At 38.8% G+C, this 23475-nt stretch overlaps 1 protein-coding gene across 2 annotated transcripts in view; it reads right to left on the reverse strand.

Annotated features, from left to right (window-relative positions):
• Cfap61 (cilia and flagella associated protein 61) overlaps nucleotides 1–23475 on the reverse strand; it is a 310679-nt gene that overhangs the window by 64433 nt on the left and 222771 nt on the right. For both annotated transcript variants that reach the window (XM_074074242.1, XM_074074241.1), the window contains 4 exons: nucleotides 20616–20908; nucleotides 10718–11045; nucleotides 8341–8432; nucleotides 1101–1306 (listed from right to left, as the gene is read on the reverse strand). In XM_074074242.1, the coding sequence (XP_073930343.1) occupies nucleotides 1101–1306; nucleotides 8341–8432; nucleotides 10718–11045; nucleotides 20616–20908 (919 nt within the window). The remainder of the gene's footprint in view (nucleotides 1–1100; nucleotides 1307–8340; nucleotides 8433–10717; nucleotides 11046–20615; nucleotides 20909–23475) is intronic.

The following is a 23475-nucleotide window of genomic DNA, read 5'->3' on the forward strand; positions in this document are numbered from 1 at the left end:
AACCAGCAAAAACCCTTGTTCCTTCCTATTATGGCTTATACTCTCTCTACAACAAAAGTAGAAATAAGGGCAAAATAGTTTCTGCTGGGTATTGAGGGGGTAGTGGGGAGAGGGCGGGGGCAGAGTGGGTGGTAAGGGAGGGGGTGGGGGCAGGGGAGAGAAATGACCCAAGCCTTGTATGCACATATGAATAATAAAAAAAATAAACTACTATCTTAATTAGGAAACCATATATATTTGCACATCTTTGAGAGAAGGGTTGGTAAACTATGACCCTTGGATCAAATCCAGACAGTGTCTGTTCTGGTATATGAAGCTTTATTGGGACATGCTGTGACATGTTGTGCCCGTTTGTTTATGTATGTCTATAGGTGCTTTCTCACTACTGGGCAGAGTTGAGTATTTGTGCCAGAGGCCTTAACAATCCCTATATAGAGAAAGTTTGCTGATCCCTGCTTTACAAGAAACTGAATGACTAATTCAAACTTTAGGATAGTGGCAAACTCCCAAGAGATAAGGGGGGGTCTGGTCAGAGAGGGGCTTCCAATGTTTCAAGGTAAGGAATTTTTCTTAATGTAGGTGGTAGATACATAGATTTCCATATTTTTTCTCTTAAGATATACATGCACATTTCATATACTTTTTTGCTTATGTGAATTTAAACAAATTTTAGGAGGCAAGAAAGATTGATTATGATACGATAGTCACCCCTATATGTATCAAGGACACTTCAATCCTATGATTTCCATCCTCCAACAATATCTGGTATTGGCTCTGTCACCACCTTCTTTTGTGGACAGATGGAATTATCCTAACCTTACTGAGCTTTAGACTACATAGACAAGTAGCCTTCCATTCTCATCTCAACTTTCTGGGCCATGAAGGGTGTGCATGGTTGGGCTTTCCTCATGTGTCCTTTGCTCTCTAGCCAATGCTAGTGGTCAGACAATCTTTACTATATTACAACAAAACTTGGGCCACTTTAGCTTTTCCCAGGGGCTCCTGTTTTGCCTTCTGGTGCATTGCAATACACATCCCTCATTCAGAAGACATCATATGTAAGTCTATTTCCCCAGAGCCAAATGCAATGTCCAGCTTACCTGTAGAAATCAATGATCAGGTTGTCATCATAACGAGCACAGAGGTTATTGAGGGCTTGTTCGTGTTGGCCAAACAGGCAGATGTAGTTAGAGGCAGGGAAAGGTTCCTTAGAAAGACACGTGATGGTCTCCACCATTTTATACTTATTAATGTGAATTCGGAAGTATGTCCCATGTTTCGCACTACCTGTTACTATTTCTGAGCCCTGGGGTAGAAATAGAGAGGTGGGTCAGAAAAACAACTTTAGAAACATTTCTACACTTTGGGAACTTTATTAGAGCAATTTACTTTTCAATAACACAAAGGTTCTATTTTGTTGATTGTTTCAAATAATAGTAATAGATATTGACCAAAATCAAGGGAAGATAACAGTGTGTCAGAAACCACAGACTTGGACTTTGACTAAATGTTTCTCAGGATATTTTAAACTGTGATTGCATTGTTCCATGTCTCTAAATTAGTTGCTAGGTTACAACCAATTTTCTATTACTCAATATCTCACACAGCTAGTAAGTGGAACTGGGTTTCTTTCTTTTTTTTTTTTCCTGTGAGGTGTTTAAAGACTGTCATATTTCTTAGCTTTTCGTATCACCATTTTGAGAAAATGTGATCACAAGGAATTACAGTTGTCTTAAAGAATACTTAAACAAAAGAAACATGTGAAAGGTGAATCCCTGGTATCTGGGTTTGGGTAACTTTGTACTTTGATTCGATTGGTCCCCAGGAAGAAGCCTGCAGGTCACCTTCCAGTTTGTAAATTGTTCAAGGTGCAGATCTGTGGTATTTTTCATGTTAGAAACTGACTAAAACTGCCATATGAACACAGATGGCACAGAAAAATGCACTTTCTTCCATGGCATGGCTACTTTTTCTATTTGGGCCATGATGGCTACTGACCTACCTACTGGAGATGTGCTCCCCACTGGCACAGACAGCAAGAAGCCTCAGTAGACAAACAAAGATTTTGTTAGTGGTGTCTGGACTTTCACTTTGCCTGTAGATTAGTATACAATTACACTCAATAAATCTCTTCTGAGTGCATATAGATTTAAGCTTTCACTCTGAACTGTAATGGACATTTAGAAATCCGAGCCCAAACATTTACTTAGTCCTGGATGTCACCTGTTTTGGTTTATCTAAAGAGGAACACAAGACTTAACTTTTTAGATAACTGAGGCAACTGTGACTGTTTGGGTATCACATGGCACAGCCTTGATGAGGATGTAGTGAGTTGTCAAGGCATGAAGTAAGATATACCTGGAGGCATGTCGGATGACCAAATTCTGGGCCAACCCCAAGTACTGATGAGAAACTAGGTATTTGGGGGCAGGAAAGAGAAAAAATTCAACATAGGTAAAGTGTGGGGGATGATGCCTCAAGGGAGAGTCCAGTGAAGCTATATAAATATAGGGAAACAGGTCCTCAGTACATTTTATATTAGGAAACAGTTCACAGCAAGGAATGCATCATTCTGTTTTTTGGCTATCAACATTTCAAAAAAAAAATTAATGGCCATTTTCTAAGGTTGGGAGATTAGGTAATTTTTATTTTTCTTTATGTTATTTGTCTGCAGTTTCTAATTTTAAACAATGACTATTACTTCTAAATGATAATAAAAAGTTATTTTTAAATACTCTGGCTATGCTGTGGCAAACAACCAGACTTTTGATGAACAAATGGAGAAAGAATGAAACCAGAAGGAGCAAGGAAGACAAAAGATGGGGAAAAGTGGTAGGGAGAAAGGGAGGAAAGTGTTCCAGCAGGAGTTACTTTGTGGTGGTAGGAAACTTGTCCAGAGAATTTGGAAAACACCAGACCAGAGCCTCTGGCTGCAGGGTGTCTAGTCTCCTTGTCTGATCACCTGATTACCCTCTGTTCTTGCCATAAGCATTTTTCTGTCATCCTGAATGCCCCTCCCACTTTTTCATTTAGTATGCTCCTCAAGTCGTGATTTCTCAGACTAAGCAATGAATCCTACCACCTGGTATGGGGGTATGGGACATCACAGAATAATCCCCACAGTGAACTTTACCTGGACAGCCCAGAATATTAAACACCATTTCAAAGCTGGAATACACATGAATGTAAAAACAGTTAATGTGCATTTCTCAGATAAAATACGAGGGGGAAGGGGAGAAAGGAGAATGATAGAGGGGGTGAATTCAACTATGATTCATTGTAAGAACTTATATAAATATCACAATGTACAGACCTTTTGATTTTGGTTTAGCAGCTCTAGAGTTAGCTCCCTGACTTCAGGAGTAGGAGTGCCCATGGCAGTAAGGAGTGATTTGGAGAAAAAGCTGGAAAACTGCAGTGAGTGTCTAAGGATGGCCACTCCCTCACCATAGTAGTAGTAGGGCTACTGGGGTCCAAGAGAGGCCCTCCCACAACAGCTCTGGCTGTTAGCTTCCAGGTCTCCAGCATTCTCTGGAGAGCAGAGAAAGCAATCCCCCCTTCCCTTCCTCCTCCTCCTCCTCTCTTCTTCCTCCTCTTGCTCTTCTACCTTCTCTTCCTCCTCCTCCCTAATGTTTCTTTATACTGTGTGATTAAGAAAAAGCAAGCCAGATATCAAAAAGGCCTATGTTGAGATCCACCCATGTGGACAACAAAATTTTTATTTTGCAAGGACTTTTACTAAATGCTCTACCTTCAGCTGGCAAGGACTTCTCTATGTTTAGGAGGGCTAATTTAGGCTTCACGTCCTTGACCAAGGCTGAGCACCTCCAGATGGGGGCCATGGTTGCTTAGTAGTGGTGATCACTTCCTGAGGAGACAGGTGACAACTTCCTGAGGAGATCTGGCGGGTTGCTGGCTGGGATCAGTGAGAGTCTGGACCATCAGGGTGGTATCCCTTAGCATTGTTGTTATGGATCTGTTGCCTTTTTTGTGTGTTTTTTGGTTTTATTTTTGGTGGGGGAGGTTAGTGTTATTCCTTAAAGACTGAGTTACAGTCTCCAGGTCTCCTCTATATGTTGTGTCAGCATAATCCTAAACATACCATGGTTTACAACTATTAGGGCTGGAGGACCCTTATCCAGCAAGTAACCACTCTAGAAAGAAAGTAATGAGGAGATTTTGCTGATTACTTTTCTTAACTATGCAGATTTGGCACTGTTGTTAGTAGAGATGGGGGTCATTCTGGAAACTTGGACTGCATCAAAATAATGTGCATTGATTTTAAAGACAATTCACATGTAGAGGACACCTCCGACACAAATTAGCCTTGTAATACTGGTCATTCCTATTCACAGTTGCTGGCAGATCAGAAACAAAATAAAACAAAACAAAAACAACAGTAGAGTCTAGACCCTCTGCCTCTCCTCACAGAAAATCTTTCCATTAAACAATGACTGAAGACCCCTCCCAGCCCTGCCAGCCCATGAGGTATTCTGGGTAATTATGATTATTTCACACACTTTCCAATGTGGTGAGGGGCATGTCTATTTTCTTCCTTCAAGTATGAAAGTAATTTGTTAGGAAATCTGAATCTTGAATTTAAGATATTCAGGTAGTAACTCGTTCTGGTGTCATTTTTATTTCTCCTACCCCCAAAATTATCCTTTTTAGTTCCTGTATGATTTTGATAAAGGTTGGAAAATGGCTCTGGAATTCATGCCAAATGGAAGACACAGGATTAATCAGATTTGCTGTTCAAGAAATCAAGTTCCCTGCTCTCGTGACAAACACACAATTTTAAATTTAATAGTATCCAAGGCAGAATTTGTTGTGACAAATTTCTTTATTTTGTGGTGTATAAGCCAACAAAGCATGTGGACTGGGATCTGCAAATTGGTTTATTATGTAGACAACTTGGGGCCCCCTTTCTTCCTTTCATCATGTTATTGCTCACAGAGCTCAGGAATTGCCACAGTATCTTCTTAGTTAAATATTCCAGTCATTGAAGACTATAAAAGTCTAATAAATTAGACTATAAAAGTCTAATTTGTACTACACTTCTTATAAGATTTATAATTCAGTTTCTTTTGTGAAATATCATTCAATGGACTCCATTCTTGATCATTTGGCTATATCAAGGCAACTGCCTGACCATTTTGGCAACAATTTTACTTACATTAATTCCAACCCCAAAAGATTGCCATGGAGCCATCCTGTAATTTTTTCTTGGATAATAAAATGGGAAAAAAATCTGTTTAGATCTTCTGCACTAATTAAAAAGGAAGCCCACCTGGCAAAATGGTTAATTAAAGTCAGGGGTCCTGTTCAAATACTGTCATACCACCAGCCGAAGAATTTATTTAAGTTGCACTCTTATTAAAACTCTCATCATCTAAACACCCTTTTGGCTCTTCCTCTGACTTTATTCAGAGGGAGCACAAGTGATTCATAAATACATGGCACTACATGTAGGAAATCATGCAGTGCCCTTGAAGAATCTGGTTTGGTATAAAACCAAGATCAATATTTTCTAGTTCTTTTATGTATTAGGCTCAAGTTATTCATCTATGGTGACCAATGTGTTCAACCTCAGAACATTCTGGCCTTTACTCTGTTTATCTAATGTCCCACATCATTGGTGACAGATTGTATTTTTCAAAGATGAGGCCCCATTCCACATATTCTTTAGCAATGTGACCTTGACATTCTTCTCATTGAGAGATGGACTCTTTGCACCCCACCCCTTGGATACCTGTCAGCTGTGACTTCCAACAGAAGTTGGGAGAAGGTGATGTGCGTCTTACAAGGCTAAGCCACACAAGGCAACGAATTGCCAACTTGCCAGTGAGACACTTGCATTTGGAACCCTAAGCTGTCACAGAGCAGTGTGACTGCTCTGAGGCCACTCTGTAGTAAGGAAGCCCAGACTGAATGGCCAGCTCACATGGGGAGGCTCTGGTCCACACCCTAGTTCTTTGAGTCATCCTAGCACAGGGAAGGAACAAGCTTTCAATTCTGAGTAAACAAGTCCTCAGATGATCCAGACCACTGATCTAGGCTTCTAGTCTTTCCACCTAAGGTTGTAGGATTATGCAGCAGCTAGCTGTTCTTATTGTGCTCTATCTGAATTCCTGAATCACAGACTCTGAACAGAATCAAATGACTTTTATGCCAACAAGTTCTTCATATTAAAATAGAAACTAAACCATATTGGCTGTGATTGCATGATTTTCTTTATTTGGAGAAAATTTTGCATGAGACCATGTGTATAAGAACACCTAAAAGAATCTGGGAAAGGCCTAAGAGAAGTAAATTGGAAACACATAATATCTGTCCTTTCTCTGTGACAGCCAGGTTTCATTGTTTATATGGAATTATGATTAACAACAATAACACTCTCCTTATTGGCTATCTATTTTACTCTAAGCAATGCTATTTGATAAATGACCCCAACAACCCCAGAAATGCATAGAAGTTGAATAACTTGTTCAAGGTCCACGGGAAGCAAATGGAAGAACTAGGATTCAGGTTTCCTGAAGGGAGAAGGGTGAAGGACATTTTGAGTATGGCTCCTTTTCTAATAGCTTTTAAGGACTTTCCCAATTGCTTCTATGTATATCTCTTTGGCCAGAACTGGCAATATTATAGGACGTAACCTCAAGGAAATCTGGGAACTGTGTTTATGTTAGGTTGATAATATCATCAACCCTCAAAAATGTTTAGGAAAATACAATGAGAACATAAGTTAAGCAGGCAACTCCAATGGCTGACTCCCTGACTTTGGTTTTTTAAATCCAATGTGACACTTCAGAAAAGATGCCACCAGGTGATAAAAAAATCCAAACCCAACCTAACCCAAACCAAACAGAAAACAAAGCCCAGTGTGGGGCCATCTGTCAGAGACTCTTATTTGAGGAACTCTCCAAGTGACCAACCACATCGTTTCCTTTTTGGTTTCTTTTAACCCAGAGGAAGTCCTACCTCACAATCTCAGCTTTTTCTGGATGACCTTTTAGTGTAATTCAGGAAGGAGAGGAAAACAGTGGGGTCTAGATGGCCATTACAGATCCTTAGCCATTTTCTTACTCTATTGTCATGAAAGCAGATGTAATAAGCTACTGATGCATCACAGGTTATCTCAAAACTTAATGGCTTAATGTCCTCAGTAGGTGACTTGATAAAGAAACTGGGGTCTACCCAGACAGTGGAATATTACTTAGTGCTAAGAAGAAATGAGCTAGCAAGCTATGAAAAGATATGAAGGAGACTTAAATGCATATTATTAAGTGAAAGAAACCAATCTGAAAAGGCCATATACTATATGATTACAACTATATGACATTCTGGGGAAAGGACAAATTATGGAGAAAGCAAAAAGATTAGTGATTGGAAGGCCTTAGAATGGAGGGAGGGAGGGTAAGTGAAGCACAGAGGATTTTTAAGGGCAGCCAAACTACTTTGTATAATGCTATAATGGCGGATACGTCATTATACATTTGTTGAGATCCCTAGAATGTAAAACACCAAGAGTGAATCCTAATGTAAACTATGGGCTTTGGTTTATAATTATGTGTCCATGTAGGCTCATCAATTATAAAAAACGTATCACTCTGGTAGGGGACATTGATAGTAGGAGAGGCTGTGTGTAAGTTGCCGAGGAGCAGGGTGAGAAAAGGTATATGGGAAATCTCTGTACCTTCTGCTCAATTTTGTTATGAATCTGAAACTGCTGTAAAAATAAAGTATATTAAAGAAAATGCTTTGGCTTAAAACAATAATAAATTTTAATTATCTCAGCCTCTGGGAGTTAAAAATTGGGAGTGGCTTAGGCGGGTGCTCAAAGTCTCTTGTAAGTTTTCAGGTAATATGTTGGTCAAGACTGCAGTCATGTCAAAGCTTGAATGGGGCTAGAGATCTATTTGCAAGGTAGCCCACTCACGTGGCTAGCAAATTAATAATGACTGGCACAAGCATCTTCCATTCCTTACTACTTTGGTCTTTCCAAAGAGCTGCCTGGGTGATCTTATAACATGGCAGCAGGTGATCCAGAAACAGGCAAGTTGGAAGCTACAGTAACATTCATGACAGCTTTGGAAGTGACACACTGTCATCTCCACAATATCCTGTTGGCTACACCATCAGTCCTATCTAATGTGGGAGACCACACAAGGGCATGAGGACCAAAGATTCTTGGGGGACCATCTTGATGACTGACTAGCACAATGGGTGGGTAATGTGAGAAGGAATACATTATACAAAAGATTTTGAGTAAAGAATTTCACCTTCCCATAAAACAGTGTCACACAGAAAAGTAAAATGAAATTGAGAAACAATACTTACAAAATCAGGCTGTGCCATTTGTACCTCCAAGGGAGTTGGAATGGCAGGTTTAGCAATATGCAGATAATGGTAAGACCCAGGAAGAATACCTCCTACAGAAAAATGGCAAGTTGTGCACATTTGAAATGAATTATTAATTAGGCAGGGGACAGCATTAATGTTTTCACCACAGGATGAACAGAGATACCTACAATGTGCAGGCTACTCAAAAACTCCCACCAAAGTTCTATACTAACAAGGAATGCCATGGGGTGGTTAAGCTTTATTTAATCAAACTGATATAATGTGACATTATACTTCAGAGCACAGCAACCAATGCTGAAGATGTGCCCAGCTGATCCTACGTATCCTGTGATTTTTTCCATAGCTCCCTACACCCTAATCTATACCTACCAACCAGATCAAGACCTCCAGAAGCCTTAAGCATTGCAATGGTGTTTCCATTCCCTATTGCTCCTCCAAATGTAACCAAGAGCCAGGTGCCAGTGGTTCACGTCTGTAATCCTAGCTACTCAGGAGGCAGAGATCAGGAGGATCAAGGTTTGAAACCAGCCCAGGCAAATAGTTTGCAAGACTCTATCTCAGAAAAAACCTTCACAAGCCAAAAAAAAAAGGGCTGGTGGAGTGGCTTAAGGTGTAGGTCCTGAGTTCAAACCCCAGCACTGCAAAAAAAAAAAAAAAAACCTGACAAAGATACTTTAAAAATTGAGCTTTACAACTGAGGCCAATAGGAAAAGGGGACCAGGAACTAGAGAAAAGGTTAGATCAAAAAGAATTAACATAGAAGGTAACACACACGCCCAGGAAATCAATGTGAGTCAATGCCCTGTATAGCTATCCTTATCTCAACCAGCAAAAACCCTTGTTCCTTCCTATTATTTCTTATACTCTCTCTACAACAAAATTAGAAATAAGGGCAAAATAGTTTCTGCTGGGTATTGAGGGGACGGGGTGGGGGGGGAGAGGGAGGGGGCGGAGTGGGTGGTAAGGGAGGGGGTGGGGGCAGGGGGGAGAAATGACCCAAGCCTTGTATGCACATATGAATAATAAAAGAAAAAAAAATAACCAAAGCCAAAAAAAAATTAAAATAAAATAAAATAAAAATTGAGCTTTATATGAAAATCAATAATGTTCTTTGTTCAATGCTTTAGAAAACTATCATTACCAAATCCATTTTGGGGTTGCCCTCGATGAAGTCTGATCAAGCCTTGTTCTCTGACACCCCTCCTTTCTCTTGCTTGCCTGTGGTCACCATCTTTTCTATGGTGTCACCCAGAGTGAGAAGCAGAGCAGGACCTCCCTGAGGTCACCTCGTTAGGTACTGACAGACAAGAACTGGAATGTGGGGTTTTTGTCTCTTTGGTCTGATGTTTTATCTATAGGATGAGGGCCCAAAGACACCCTTAGGGTCTAGGCATGGCTTTAGTGGTTGGTTCATGAACTTCCTGAAAGTGAATATGTAATTTTATAAATGTGTGTGTGTGTTTTACTGGAAAGCCCACAAGATTCAAAGACATCATTTTTAATGGTATCTCTTACCTCTCACCCCAAACATGAAGAAACTTTGTGTTACTCATGAAATGATCTCTTTAGGGCCCCCAAAAAGTTTAGGGAGTGAAAGTGGACCATTTTACAGGTGCAAGTAGTTGAGCTTATCCATTGAGATAGCAGGCTAAGGCCTAAGCTTCCCAGAACGGTCTTCTTATCTCTGAGCTTATGGTGATAATGGAAGTTTTAGAAATGATATCAGGGAAAATCACCACTCAGAAGCTCTGAGACCTCTGGGCAAACTACTGATAATTATCTGGTATGTAAAATAGGGATTAAACTTATAGTCTATAACAAATGCCCAAAATATTAATAATGAAACACAGAACTGTAAAGTAGGTACAGTGTATGTGTGTGTGTGAGGGGGTACTAATGGGAGGAGGGAGAGTGAATGAAGGAGATTAAGGTGAGGGTTTATGGTTGATAGACTTCATATACCTATATGAAACAGAACAAAGAAACCTCTTGCAATTACTTTAAGTTGGGCCTGGGGGTGGGGTGGGTTGAGGAGGAGAATTGAGGGTGATCTAACCAATGTACAATATAAGCCTAATTGGAATTGTCACTATGAATCCCTCTTTGTATAACAAATATATCCCAATAAAAAATCATAAAAACAAATAAATGTCTCAAATAAAAAGGACCACAACAATGATAATGCCAGATTCATAATAAATACTTTAGAAATGAGATGGATCTTTCCCTATTTCTATGGCAACCTACTGAGGGACTGAGGAACTTCCTCATTAAGCCCAAAAGAAATGCTCTGAATACTGACCCCTCAAACTTGTAGCCCCCTCAAAGGAAAGAGAATGACCTACTCACACACCTTGGATCTTGGCTCCCTTGTACATAGGGATGAGTCGGTCAAGATCAGCTGGTGGCTCTGTCATAGGTTCAAGGGTTGGATCAAAGAGATTGAGCATAGCTGCTGCCAGCTGAAATCCAATTTCTTTGGAGCTGAAGTTTCTGTGAGTCCACTCATTTGAATAATATCTATTGGAGAATTTGGTGAGGGAGCCAGCAGCTCTGATGGCTATGTCATTAGTGTGGAAGTTGGTATCAATCACCAGTCGGCCATCATAGACAAGACATGCATCATTAAATGCTTTAAATGTGTCATAATCTACGTTCTTCTCATAGAAGCTGAAGAACATCTACAAAGTGAACAATTACATCATTATTCAGTTATCACTCTTGAGTTTACCTTCCCAAGAATATGATTGGTATCCAGAGTATTTTATTATTTGGGCACAATAAATCTAATAAAAGTTTGTCATGATGGTGTGTGTGTGTGTGCGTGTGTGTGTGTGTGTGTATGTATATATATATAGAGAGAGCAAGAAAGGGAGAGAAAGAATATCTTTGTTATGAAGAACAAATTAAGATCATTCAATTGTCACTCTTTTTTTAATCACTCAATTCAGACATACACTGGAAGAAGGATGCCAACTAATGCAGTACCTACCACAAGAATAAACATTATTTCTCCTGTAAAGAGGTTTGCATCTCTAGAGGCCCCATCACCTTGACCCCATTCCCCTATATTTCAAATAGCTCTACCTCAGCCTTGTTTTATTGTTCTTTTCCTGTGTTTGACACTTAGGTCTGTTATATTTCTTCTTGGGGTTATCTAATCCACCTTTGAATATTCAGATTGCCCCATTCCTAGATTTTTAAACCCAGCAATCTTGTCCCTAAAGGATGCCCTAGAGACAATGAGCCATAGACTCCATGTCTACCAAGTCTAGGCTTCTGCCTTATTGCTTTCTGTCTGGTATAGCAGTCAGTGACATATACAGTAATCATACAAAAATGTATTTCTTTGGGTCTCTGTCTGACTCTGAATCTTTCTGTCTCCATAAATATCTTTTACTCCCCCCTGTCTTTTCTGGTTTATATAAAAATAGATTTCCTCCTATATAAAATATAGGATGCTATTTGACTTGAAATGTATATACATATATATACTCTCATCAACCTCTTAAGCCCCTGAAATTCCCACAAAAGTTCTACTATCACTTTTCCTCTTCTAATTAAACCTACCTTTTTGCTAAATACCACATTTAACAAAAATGTGTTTTAAAGATTTAAGGATTGTTAGTTTTAAATATAATTAGTATTGCAGTAGTATTTACTTACACTCTTTTGGTGTAGTCATTCACAATTTTTGCTACATTTGGGGTTTCATAGCAGTTTGTGTACTAGACTAAAAACTGAATAAGCAAATCTAATGATGATTTGATAAAGCTCATTTATTCACACATCCAGACAAATACTTGTCAGCTAGGGACTGTGTAAGGCCCAAGGAATATCTTAGGGAAAATAAACATGGAGAGATGGATGGCAACAAAAATAGAGAGAATGCCTCAAGAACCAGTGTAACAGGGTCTAAACTGGTTGGAAGATGGACCACCTGCTGGGAGCCCAAGAGGCACTACAACCAGGCAGTAATGGCAAGGTCTTGACATAGGGTCAAAACACACTTTCAAGAGAATTCTGAAAATGGTATGGTGGCATAACCCTCATAGACTAAATCACCCATGAATAATAACTATACATTGTTGGTTAAAACAGAACAGCTACTGATGATTCTGATTACTATTTAAAAATCAGGTAGATTGTGTAAGACAGTGAAAACCTGGAGCAGTGATCAGTGCTCCAGGCACTTTCCCTTATTTTGGAAGCTTTTAAAAGAGGGTGGATTATAGCACTTAATATTGTAATAAGGATTCAGTGAACTTTGAAGTTGTATTGACAGAAATTGTCCAGTTCAAAGATCAAAAAGAGAGAAAACTATTAAAACAAATGAACAGAGCCTAAAGTCTCAGGGAACATTACAAAAAATTAATGATGTCAGGTGCCAGTGGCTCATGCCACTCAGGAGGTAGAGATTAGGAGGATCATGGTTCCAAGCCAGTCTGGGCAAATAGTTTGTGAAACCCTATCTCGAAAATACCTAACACAAAAAGGGCTGGTGGAGTGGCTCAAGGTGCAGGACCTGAGAGCAAGCCCTGGTACCTCAAACAGCAACAACAACAAAACACCTAATGACATGTAAATGGGTCCCATAGGGTAGCAGAGAACAGGATAAGAAATATGGCCAAGAATTTACTAAAATTTAGTGAAAGCCTTATATTTATAGGTAAAATAAGCTCAGCGAATCACAAACAAGATAAAAATCTTTAATGCTGTGGAACTCCATAGCATTAAACTACTGAAAACCAATGACAAAGAAAAATATTGAAATCATGCAATGGAAAATGACACATTACACATAAGGGACAAGAATACTTAGACATTACAAGCTCAAACAGCTACAGATATTTTATTTTGACAAAGGAGGCTGTGTTGTAGAAAAGACAGCCTCTTCAACAAATGGTGTTGGGGCCATTGGCTATTCACCCGCAGAAGATTGAAACTAGATCCCAGTCTCTCACCTTGTACTAGTTATTGGTTCAAAATGAAAGGACAGGAAGGTAAAACGCAAGATCTGAAATGGTGAAACTACTACAGGAAAGAATAGAAAATACAGTGGAACATATACGCATAGGTAATAACTTCCTGAATAGAACTCCAATAACTTAGCAATCAAGAGAAAGGATGGGCAAATGGGACTGTATCAAATTAAAAAGCTTCTGCACAGCAAAGGAAACAGTCACTAGACTGAAGAGACAGCCTATAGAATGGGAGAAAATCTGCCATCTATACAACTGACAAGGGATTAATAACCAGAATATACAGGGAGCTCAAAAAAATAACCCTGCAAAGAACCAACAACTCAATGAATAAATGGGCAAATGAACCGAACAGACAATTCTCAAAAGAAGTACAAATAGCCAATAAATACATGAAGAAATGCTCAAATCCTTGGCCATAAAGGAAATGCAAATCAAAATGACATTGAGGTTTCACCTCACTCCAGTCAGAATGGCTATTATCAATAACACAAACAACAACAATGATGGTGAGGATGTGGAGAAAAAGGAACACTTCTACACTTTTGGTGGGAATGTAAATTAATGCAACTGCCATGGAAAGCAATATGGAGGTTCCTCAAAAAACTAAAAATAGAACTACCATATGACCGATTGATAACACTCCTGGGCATATATCCGAAGGATTGTAAGTCAGGATGCAATAGAGAGACTTGCACATACATGTTTACTGCAGCAGTATTCACAATAGCTAAGCTTTGGTAAGAGCCCAGATATACTAGAACTTGATGAATGAATTAAGAAAATGTGGTACATATACACAGCAGAGTATTAGCCATAAAGAGGAATAAAATTCTGTTGTTTGCAGGTAGATGGATGAATTGGAGATCGTCATGTTAAGCAAAGTAAGTCAGGCTCAGAAAGATGAACGTCACATGTTTTCCCTCATATGTGGAAGCTAGATCTAAAAGATAAATGTATTTACATAAATACAGATAAGATCTTAATATATATATGTACATCTAGATGTACATATGCATATATATTGAAATCATATCTATCTATCTAAATAGAACAAGATTGTAATAGAGGGTCTGTCTGTGGGGACTACAGAGAGGCAGAAGAGAAAAAGAGAATGAGTGATATTGAAATATATTATATCTGTGTATGAAGGTTGTGTAACACAATGCACTGAAAGCTATTGAATAATAGGGAGCTGGGCGATATAGAAAGAGTAAGTAATAGGGTGAATCTGATTAAAGTATGATGTATACAGGTGTGAAATACCAATGGGAAACTGCCTTGAACAATCAATATATACTTAAAAAATGAAGGACAGGGAGGTAAAACAGGTCACGTCTGGAGTTGGGTAACAGTGGGAGGCAAGAGAGTGAATATGGTTGATGTACATTGTATATGTGTATGAAAATAGAACAATGAAACCTGCTTAAATTGTTATAAGAAGGGGTGTTGGGGAGTGAGGGAGAATGATGGAGAGGGTGAATCTAATTAAGGTACATTGTAAGCACATATGTAAATGATACCCCCCCGTGCAAAAATATATGTTAATAAAAATGCAAAAAAAAATGAATGGATGTTAGAACATGGTGCAAAACATATTCAAAGTACTTGAAAACAACCACACCCTGTCAGCCCAAAATTCCACATCCAGTGAAAATATCATTCAAGAATGAAGGCAGGCTGGTGGAATGAATGGCTCAAGTTGTAGAGCACCTACTTAGCAAGTACAAGGCCCTGGGTTCAATCCCCAGTACAACAAAAACCAAAAAAGAATGAAGGCAAAATAAAGTTATTTTCAGGGAGAGGAAAACTAGAGTTTCTTGCTCACAGATGAACAATACACAAAGTGCTATAGAAAGTTGTACAGCTTGATGGAAGACTTATATTTTTATATTTAAAGAAAGAGAACAAAATGAGAAAAATATCTAGGCATAATATATATATGTATAAAGTCATATATATGTTTTTTTATCAAGAAAAGCTTTCAAATATTACATATGATTTTTAAAACAAAAACTATAGTACCATCTTGTTGATTTTTCAATTTGTGTACATGTAATACATATGGTGAGTATAACAAATTGGATGCCCAGGGTGTGTGAAGAAGGACCTGTAGTTGCAAGGTTTTTATATTTTATGTGAAATGGTGATTAACTCTATTGAATGTGAAAGATTGCTGAAATATTTTATAATAGAGGTCTTTATTTCTCCATCAGTTTTAAACAATAACTTTTCTGGATATAGTAATCTCAGTTGGCAATAATTTACTTTTAGAGTTTGAAATATATCATTCCACACTTTCCTGGTTTTTAGGGTTTCTGCTGAGAGGCCTAATGTAATTCTGATGGGTTTGCCTTTGTAAGTTAAGTTGGTATTTTTGTTTTGTAGCTTTAAATATTATTTCTTTGTTCTTTAGTCTAAGTATTTTGGCTATAATGTGACATGGAGAGGTTCTTTTCTGGTCATGCCTATTTGAGGTCCTTTATACCTCCTATATTTGGATGTCCATATCTTTCCCTAGATTTGGGCAATTCTCTGCTATAATTTTCTTGAGCTGGTCTTTAGTCTGTATTTCAGCTCCTTTTTCTACCCCATGAATTCTGAGGTTTGGCTTCTTGAAAGTCATGGTTCATGTTTGTTTATTTTTTTTTCTTTATTGCTGTGAATATAATATAATATCTCCTCAACTTTTGTCTTTAATTCCTGACACTTTTTTTTTTTTTTGGTACTGGGGCTGAACTCAGGGCCTACACCACTCCACCAGCCCTTTGTTGTGGTGGGCTTTTTTCAAGATAGTGTCTCACAAACTATTTACCTAGACTGGCTTTGAACAGCGATCCTCCCATTCTCTGCCTCCTGAGTAGCTAGGATTACAGGCATGAGCCACTGGCACCTGGCAATCCTTGATATTCTTTCTTTTTCATGGTCTAGTACTGGTGATGCTTTTCACTGTGCTTTTTATTTTATTTTATTTGAGCTTTTCATTTACAACATTTCTGTGTGTTGCTTCTTTCTTCAGAATCTCACTATCCTTGTGAATTTCTCATTTGTTTTTCTGACTTTTTCATTTCAGAGAATGAGAAAGTAAGTTCCTTACTCTACTCAGATGTTTGTTTGAATCCTCCTGAGGTCACTGATCATTTTTAAAAGTAGACTTTTGTATTCTTTTTCTGTCATTTTGGCCATCTCAGTATCTTTAGATTTGGTTATTGAGGAGTTCTGAGCTTTTGGAGGAATTACATTGCCTTGCTTCTTCATATTTGTTCTTTTTCTAGGTAGTGATCGCACATCTGTTGGGATGCATATCTTTTCTAATTTTATTCAGTTGACTTCTTAGTGACCAGTCTTCTCTTGAGGGCTCAATCTCTAATACCATTCAAAGAGGAGAAAAAAATGGCTATAACAGCAATTACTGCATCAAACTGGTGCAGTATAGAGGCTGAGGACCCAGCTAATCAAGGGTTAGCTGTCATCATCAAAGCTGAATTCACTTTAGAAGCTTCCCTTCTTTGTGTACCTGGTGCTGTGTGCAGTTGGCCCCAGTGAAATTTGCAGCCCTTCGGTGAGACAGCTTCCCTCTCACTCCAGATGCCCCAGTTTATGTACTCAAGGATGGCAAATGTACAAGCCTTGAGGTTTTCCCTAAATGCATAAAGGGAGGGACAAACAGGGCTCTGATATTTGCATTGTTCCTGGAGAACTGAGGAATCCCACTGCTCTGCCTGCCACTCTCACTCAGAACTTTCCATTCTTACCAAGCAGTAAACTGCCCTACAGGAGGGAGGAAACTGGGAAAACAGCATGATTTGCTGGGCCTGGGTTCAGAGCTCTTGGTCTCACCTAGCAGCAATCACATTAGTAGGGAGGCAGCTCTGGAGGCTGAGCAGTCCTCTGGCCTGCCTTGGGCTTGGGTCTCTCAGTCTTTGGTGATACACAGGTGATGGGGCTTGTCCTCACCACAGAGTGTGGAGCTACCAATCTCACAGCCCTTCACAGCAGGTCTGCATCTAACTCCCCCTCTCCTTCCCTTTCCCTCTCTTGGCTGTGTTCTATCCTAACACTGTGTGGGTGTGACCCCAGGCTCCCTGAATTGAGATTGTTCCTCATTTTCAGGTTCCCAGAGTAGATTAGTCTCAGACAATGGGCTGTATCTCAAGATGGCACCTGGCTATAACTCTCTGAGAAAAGGAACAACAAAATGGATTTTTTCCCAATGCTGGCCTATCAGGCAGGTGAAGTCATTGTTGCACCAAAACTTCACACTGGATTTAAGATTTGTGAGAACTGTCAGCTTATCCTGTCAAGAAGGGCAGTCTGTTACCAGGACCTCTTACCTTGTAGTTGTGGCTTTAGCACCCCACTCCCACTTCCCATTCCCCTGCCCCACCCTTCCCCCTGACCCCATGGAGCTGGGATCAGTGCTACAGGCTGTTTCCTACTTCTCAGTGTCCTTTCTGTTTCTCCATGGCTTTTAAGTTGTCTTGTCTCCTCTTTTGTGATTCCTGATTTTCTTCCTTTCTTTCCCTCTTTGGAATAAAGTCTGTCCTTTCTTACCCTGACTCTTCTCATTCATGGAATCACATGGAGAAAGTATTTCTTTCACTTTATTACCCCAGAAGTAAGTTTATCATATCTAGAAACTCTCAAATATTTGGAAATTAAACAATATATAATCCAAACACCAAAGATTAGAAAACATAAGGATTAGAACGTACAAGGGAGATTATAAAATATTTTGATCTAAATGATAATAAAAATTTAATATATTAAAACTTGTGAGAGGCAGCTGAAACATAAAGGAAGACTATAGTTGAAATGCTTATATAAATCAATGACCTAGGCTCTATGTTAAAAATCTAGAAAAGAGAAAGTCAAAGTAAATCCAAAGCAAGCAGAAGAAAATAATTGTTAAGAGCAGAAATCAATGGAAGAGAAAATAGACAGATAATATAGAAAAGGAGGCAACTTTACCAGGAAGTCAAGTTGGTTCTTTGAAAAAAAAATCAATAAAATTGACAAACCTCTATTTAGACTAAGAAAGAGAGATAGAGTGATTAAACACAATTCACCAAAATCAGAAATAAATGAAGTTATTACTGAACATCTAAGACATTACATAAATAATAAAATAACATACAAACAAATTAATGCCAACATTTTTGATCAACTTAAATGGAATGGATAAATTTCTTGAAGAATGTAATTTACCAAAATTGACATAAGAAGTGGAAAATCCAAATAGCCATATATCTAGTAAAGATATTGAATTTATTATCAATAACTTTCCCATGATATAAATTCCAGGCTGAAAAATTCTCCCCAACAGTTCCCACCCAGGTTATCTCATGCAAATAAGGGATTAAGATTTGTATAGGGTATTGAGTCCTGACTGGTGTCAGGTCTTTCATGCAAAAGAAGGATTCAAACTTTCAGAGAGTGTCCAGTTCTGACAGGTCAATGCCTGAACTCAGTTGTAGAGCTCATTGGTCAGCTTCAACTCTCAGGGTCAGACAGATTCTCAGGAACTGACCCTGGCCTGTTTCTGTGTGAGGTGGACTGCTGTGTTTTAACTCTGGGGTAGCATGTCAGCCCTGGGTCTCCACTTATGTCCTTTTTGGATTTGCTGTGGAAAAACAAAATCAATGTGAATTTTTCCTAGATAAATACCTTTTCCCCTTCGGAGAGCTGCTGTTTCATTTGCTGTTGGTCAGAGCTGTGTCTCTCCTCTAGCTTAAGTGGATGTCCTGATAAAAAGCCTTGCCTGTATTTCTCTGAGTTTGGTCTCCCCGCTCTACCACTACTGGACCCAGGAACCCAGTTCTGGTAACATTACCTCTGTGGAAAGAGTGTGAAAGATTTGCAGAGTGCTACCATTTACTGAGAACTTGCCATGCTCCAGGTGCAGAGCTGCCTCAGATTTGTGGACATTTTGCTCTTTACTGCATTCATATACTTACCTATTCCACAAATATTTATTGAAAAGTAAGTGGATCTCAGGCTCTGTTTTAGGCCTGAGGAATGTAGTAGTGAAAAAGACCAAAAAAAAAAAAAATCTGTTACTATAAAACAGATACTGTCTATACATGTATGTCCTGACAGCTATTTAAGATGGGAAAAATGAAAATGTTTTTACCCAAGTTTGCCCCCCAAATAGTGATCCTGGAAGATTACCCACTTTGTCCCTGGGAACCTCTGGAAGTGAACACACACCCTTTTTAGGAAGCAGAGACCTAAGAAAACCTCCCCAAAGATTCCACTGAAATAAATTCCTGGGTTTCCAGGAGCCCCCTTGTCTCTATTCAGGGTAAAATCAGAATCATAGCAAAAACATTTTGCAAATAGTCTCAGTTGCTTTCATCTAATGTACCTTCTTGCTACACCATCTTCCTGTAGCAGTCAAAGTCAGAGGTGACCTCTGCTGTTAGATCATTTCTCCCACCTTCTCCTGCCCTGCTTTGCATCACAAGAAATGGACTCTGTGGGTGACATGTCCTGGGCTTTGTTACTCTATGATTTTCATCTTCCTTTAGTCAACAGTTGGTACTTGTGGGAGATTAAGAAGGGGAAGGGACCTGTTTGGAGCATCTTATCATTTTCATCCTCCTTTTGAGTGGTCCCCATCTGTCTCAGTGAGGTTAATTAGCTTCCTCTTTAATATGTGATGGATAAACTGACTTGACTATAGCAAACAGAATGTGGTAGAAGTGATGCTGCTTGACTTCTGACGGGACACAGTTCCCACCTCCACTTTTTCTCTCTCTACTTGCTCTTAGAAACCAAGCCACCATGTTTTGAGGAAGCCCAGTCCCACAACTGAAGTTGATCCAATATCAACAGCCAGACAAGTTAGTGAATAAACCTTCTAGACAGTTCCAGCCCTGTCCACCTTCTGACTTCAACTGCACATAAGACCTCCAGTGAGAACTGCTCAGTTAGGCCTAGTCAAACCTCCAGACAAGAAGAAATAATAATAATAATAGTGATTTTTTTTTTTAACAGGGAAACACCGAATGAATATAACTAATTTTTTTTTAGTGGTACTGGGGAGTTTGAACTCAGGACTTTGCACTTTGCTCTACCATTTGAGCCATACCTCCAGTCCTCATTGTTGTTGTTTTATGCCAATGAGTTTGTAGTGGCTTGTATTACTGAGCAATATAGAAAACAAAACCCAAAATCTGTGCGTATAAATTCACTGCTCCCAAATCCTTGGAAGGCAACTGACTGCTCTCCCTAGCTGGTGAAGGAAGTTCACAGAGATGGACTTACAGAGCAATGAAGTCTGAAAGGCTTGGTGGGTGTCGTGAAGCTGGCATCGTGTATGGGGTCTGGGTATAGGCCCTGGTTCCACTGAGCCAATAGGGCATCTCGGTAAATGGTAACTCCTGCTTCCCTCAATGCGTCTTCCACAGCGCTTTCCACGGAGTGGTTGTTGAGACAGGTGATGGTGGAGTCTGACGGAGGATGCACGAGGTAGATGCAGGTGCCCTTCACGCCAATGTTTAAGAGTGCTTCCACAGTGGTGTAAGTATCAATTGTATTCCCATAGACAATGACATTTCCTAGAAAAGAAGGGACGATGCTAAGATGTATAGTTAATAAAAAAAAACCTTATTACTCAAAATGCTAATAATGTCGAATTGCTCCCTATAACCCTTTCATTTTTTCAGCTGCAGGAAGCCAGTGGTGTTACCTAGCAACGGCGACCAAGATAATTTAGTAAAGAATTGCCACAAAACATCCCACAAAGTAGTCAAGTACTTCTAACGCAGAAGTAGGACATTCATTTATGTTCCTATAATTTGAAAGTTGAAATTATACTGAATGAAATGGTCTAGAATAAAACCTTTTATCTTGTTTTTGTTCCCTATTTGCTACACTTATTAAGGAAACAAAATTACCAGGGTTTGCAATACACACAAGTTCTTTCAAAAGGACAATGGTAAAAATATTCATACATGTGATCTTAGAGATATTTTAATATTCTAATGTTGGGATGATTTCGAGGAATTTTTTTCCCTTTTTTGAGAACTAAAGACTATACCATTCTGCTTTTTAATAGGTAATTTTATAAAGATTCAAATTCTGAGTTTTAGAATTTAATGTGTTAAGACCTAGTCAGGGGATCCAAAGGTGTTATTTTGGTTAGTAACTATAAAATAAAATAATAATCTTGAAAAAATTTTCCCTTTGGAAGAGCATTTTGATAGTAAGTCTATATTACCTATTTACACTTTTGAAAATTATCAGAGACGTAATTACAAGTGTTAGTATACTAGCTCATCAGTTTTAAGGTCAGTGACATTATATAACGAAGTGTAGATTATGCTGTTTGTCACACTGACTTGGCATTTTTACCTTTTCACAAAGAAATTGCTGTAGTCTCATTTTTCAGGTATAAGAATTTTACCACAAAATGTATACTCATTGAGTTTCTCTCTTTTTCAGTCATTTATAAAAGGATATGGAAAGGAATTTTACCAGGCAAAATAATGGCAAGTATATTTATTCAGTTCGGTTAAATAAATTATGCAAAACTTGATTTCAATCCAAGATTACAAAGAGGTGTGATGACTTGTCTTACTTGCTTAGGAAAAATAACTTTCAGACGGCTACTCTGAGGGTAACCATGTCCAGAAAGTTCTGTCGTACTCCTGCTCCTCGCTATGGGATGCCAAGAGAACCTTAAAGCAAAGGGGTGGTGTTCTTCCTATCTGCCTTAACCAGGAGGTTCTGATTTTGTGGCTGTTTTCCTCCCATTTGATGCTGTAAGGCAGCATGTCTCATGAGCTACATTTTTCTTGGCTGAAAGAGCAAACATTTTGTTTAAATTATTGAGGCTCCAACCTGCTACAAAGCATGAATCTTGGCTGCCTGGCACAACAAAGAGTCAGCTTGCCAGCAGAGCCAGAACTTGAACCTAAAACTGCCAAAGGTTTAAGGTCTTCTGTCCTTTTAAAATATGCATGCCAAAACAGTATTCATTTTCAGATTAATTATTTTAAGTGCATAGGCCCTATACAACCCAGAGTTTAGTGTTTTCCCAGTCTTCTCCATGCTATCTGTTAGCAACTACACTGTGAAATAAAGCTTTTCACTGTAGGATCATGGAAAATGGGGCAGTGCATTGCTTTTGGGGTATGGAAAACTGTACCAAGAGCTCTCTATGGATTGTAGGCAGTTGGAGATGATGTTTTTTTCAATTCAAAAATTAATACATTTTATAAAACCTCTAATTTTTAAATCTAGTCTAATTTCTAAATAGTTTTGGCAATTGTGTTAGTCAGTATTCCATTGCTGTGACAAAACACCTGAAAAAATCAACTTAATAAGGAAGTAAGATTTATTTTATCATGTGGTTTCAGAGGTTTTGGTCCATGGTCACTTCTTTTTGTAGCCTTTCATTTAAGTATTCTTTATCTGATTTATTAGTTGTATTTCTTTTGTTACTCATAAAATATACTTGAATCTCATTATAGTATAATTTGTTAATAAATAAATTAGAACATGTTACAGGTCACATGCCATCCCTCCACACACAGAACAAGACAGGGTAACAGCCTGATGTAACACAGTTGGCCTGCTCCTCTTTGCCATTTAAATGTCTACTCTGGGAAGGTATTCTTTCCACTATCTTCCTGCAATTGTGAGTTCTTTCTACATCATTTCTCATTTTTACTTTGCAAGGAATTTTTAGGCACAATTAATGTTTATCTTGTGACTCTATATGCTAGGCACAACATCAGCACTTTTATACACAATTCCTTATTATTATTGTTATTATTATGATCAAAACAGTAACTTTCAGAACTATTGACAATGACATTAGCTTCACTTGAGTGCCCATAAATAAGTTTTTCATACGTTGACAGCAAAAATATAAAAGGGAAGAAAAAATTAGTAGACAAAGACTTTGACTATTCATTTTGGGAAAAATCCACCTAGGCATAATTATATTTCTCAGAGCAATTTTCCTAGGATGGATTGAAACCTGTGCTTTTGAAGCCCCCATCTCAGGGCCACATCACAGCTTAATGGCAGCCATGCCTGGTCTGCAGCAGAGGGGCCAGTCTCCTGTCTGCACATGGGTGGTCTTGACCTTCCCTTCTGCTATGGTTGGAGTATGACT

Source organism: Castor canadensis, chromosome 5, assembly GCF_047511655.1.
Source record: "Castor canadensis chromosome 5, mCasCan1.hap1v2, whole genome shotgun sequence".
In the NCBI taxonomy this organism is placed as follows: Eukaryota; Metazoa; Chordata; class Mammalia; order Rodentia; family Castoridae; genus Castor; species Castor canadensis.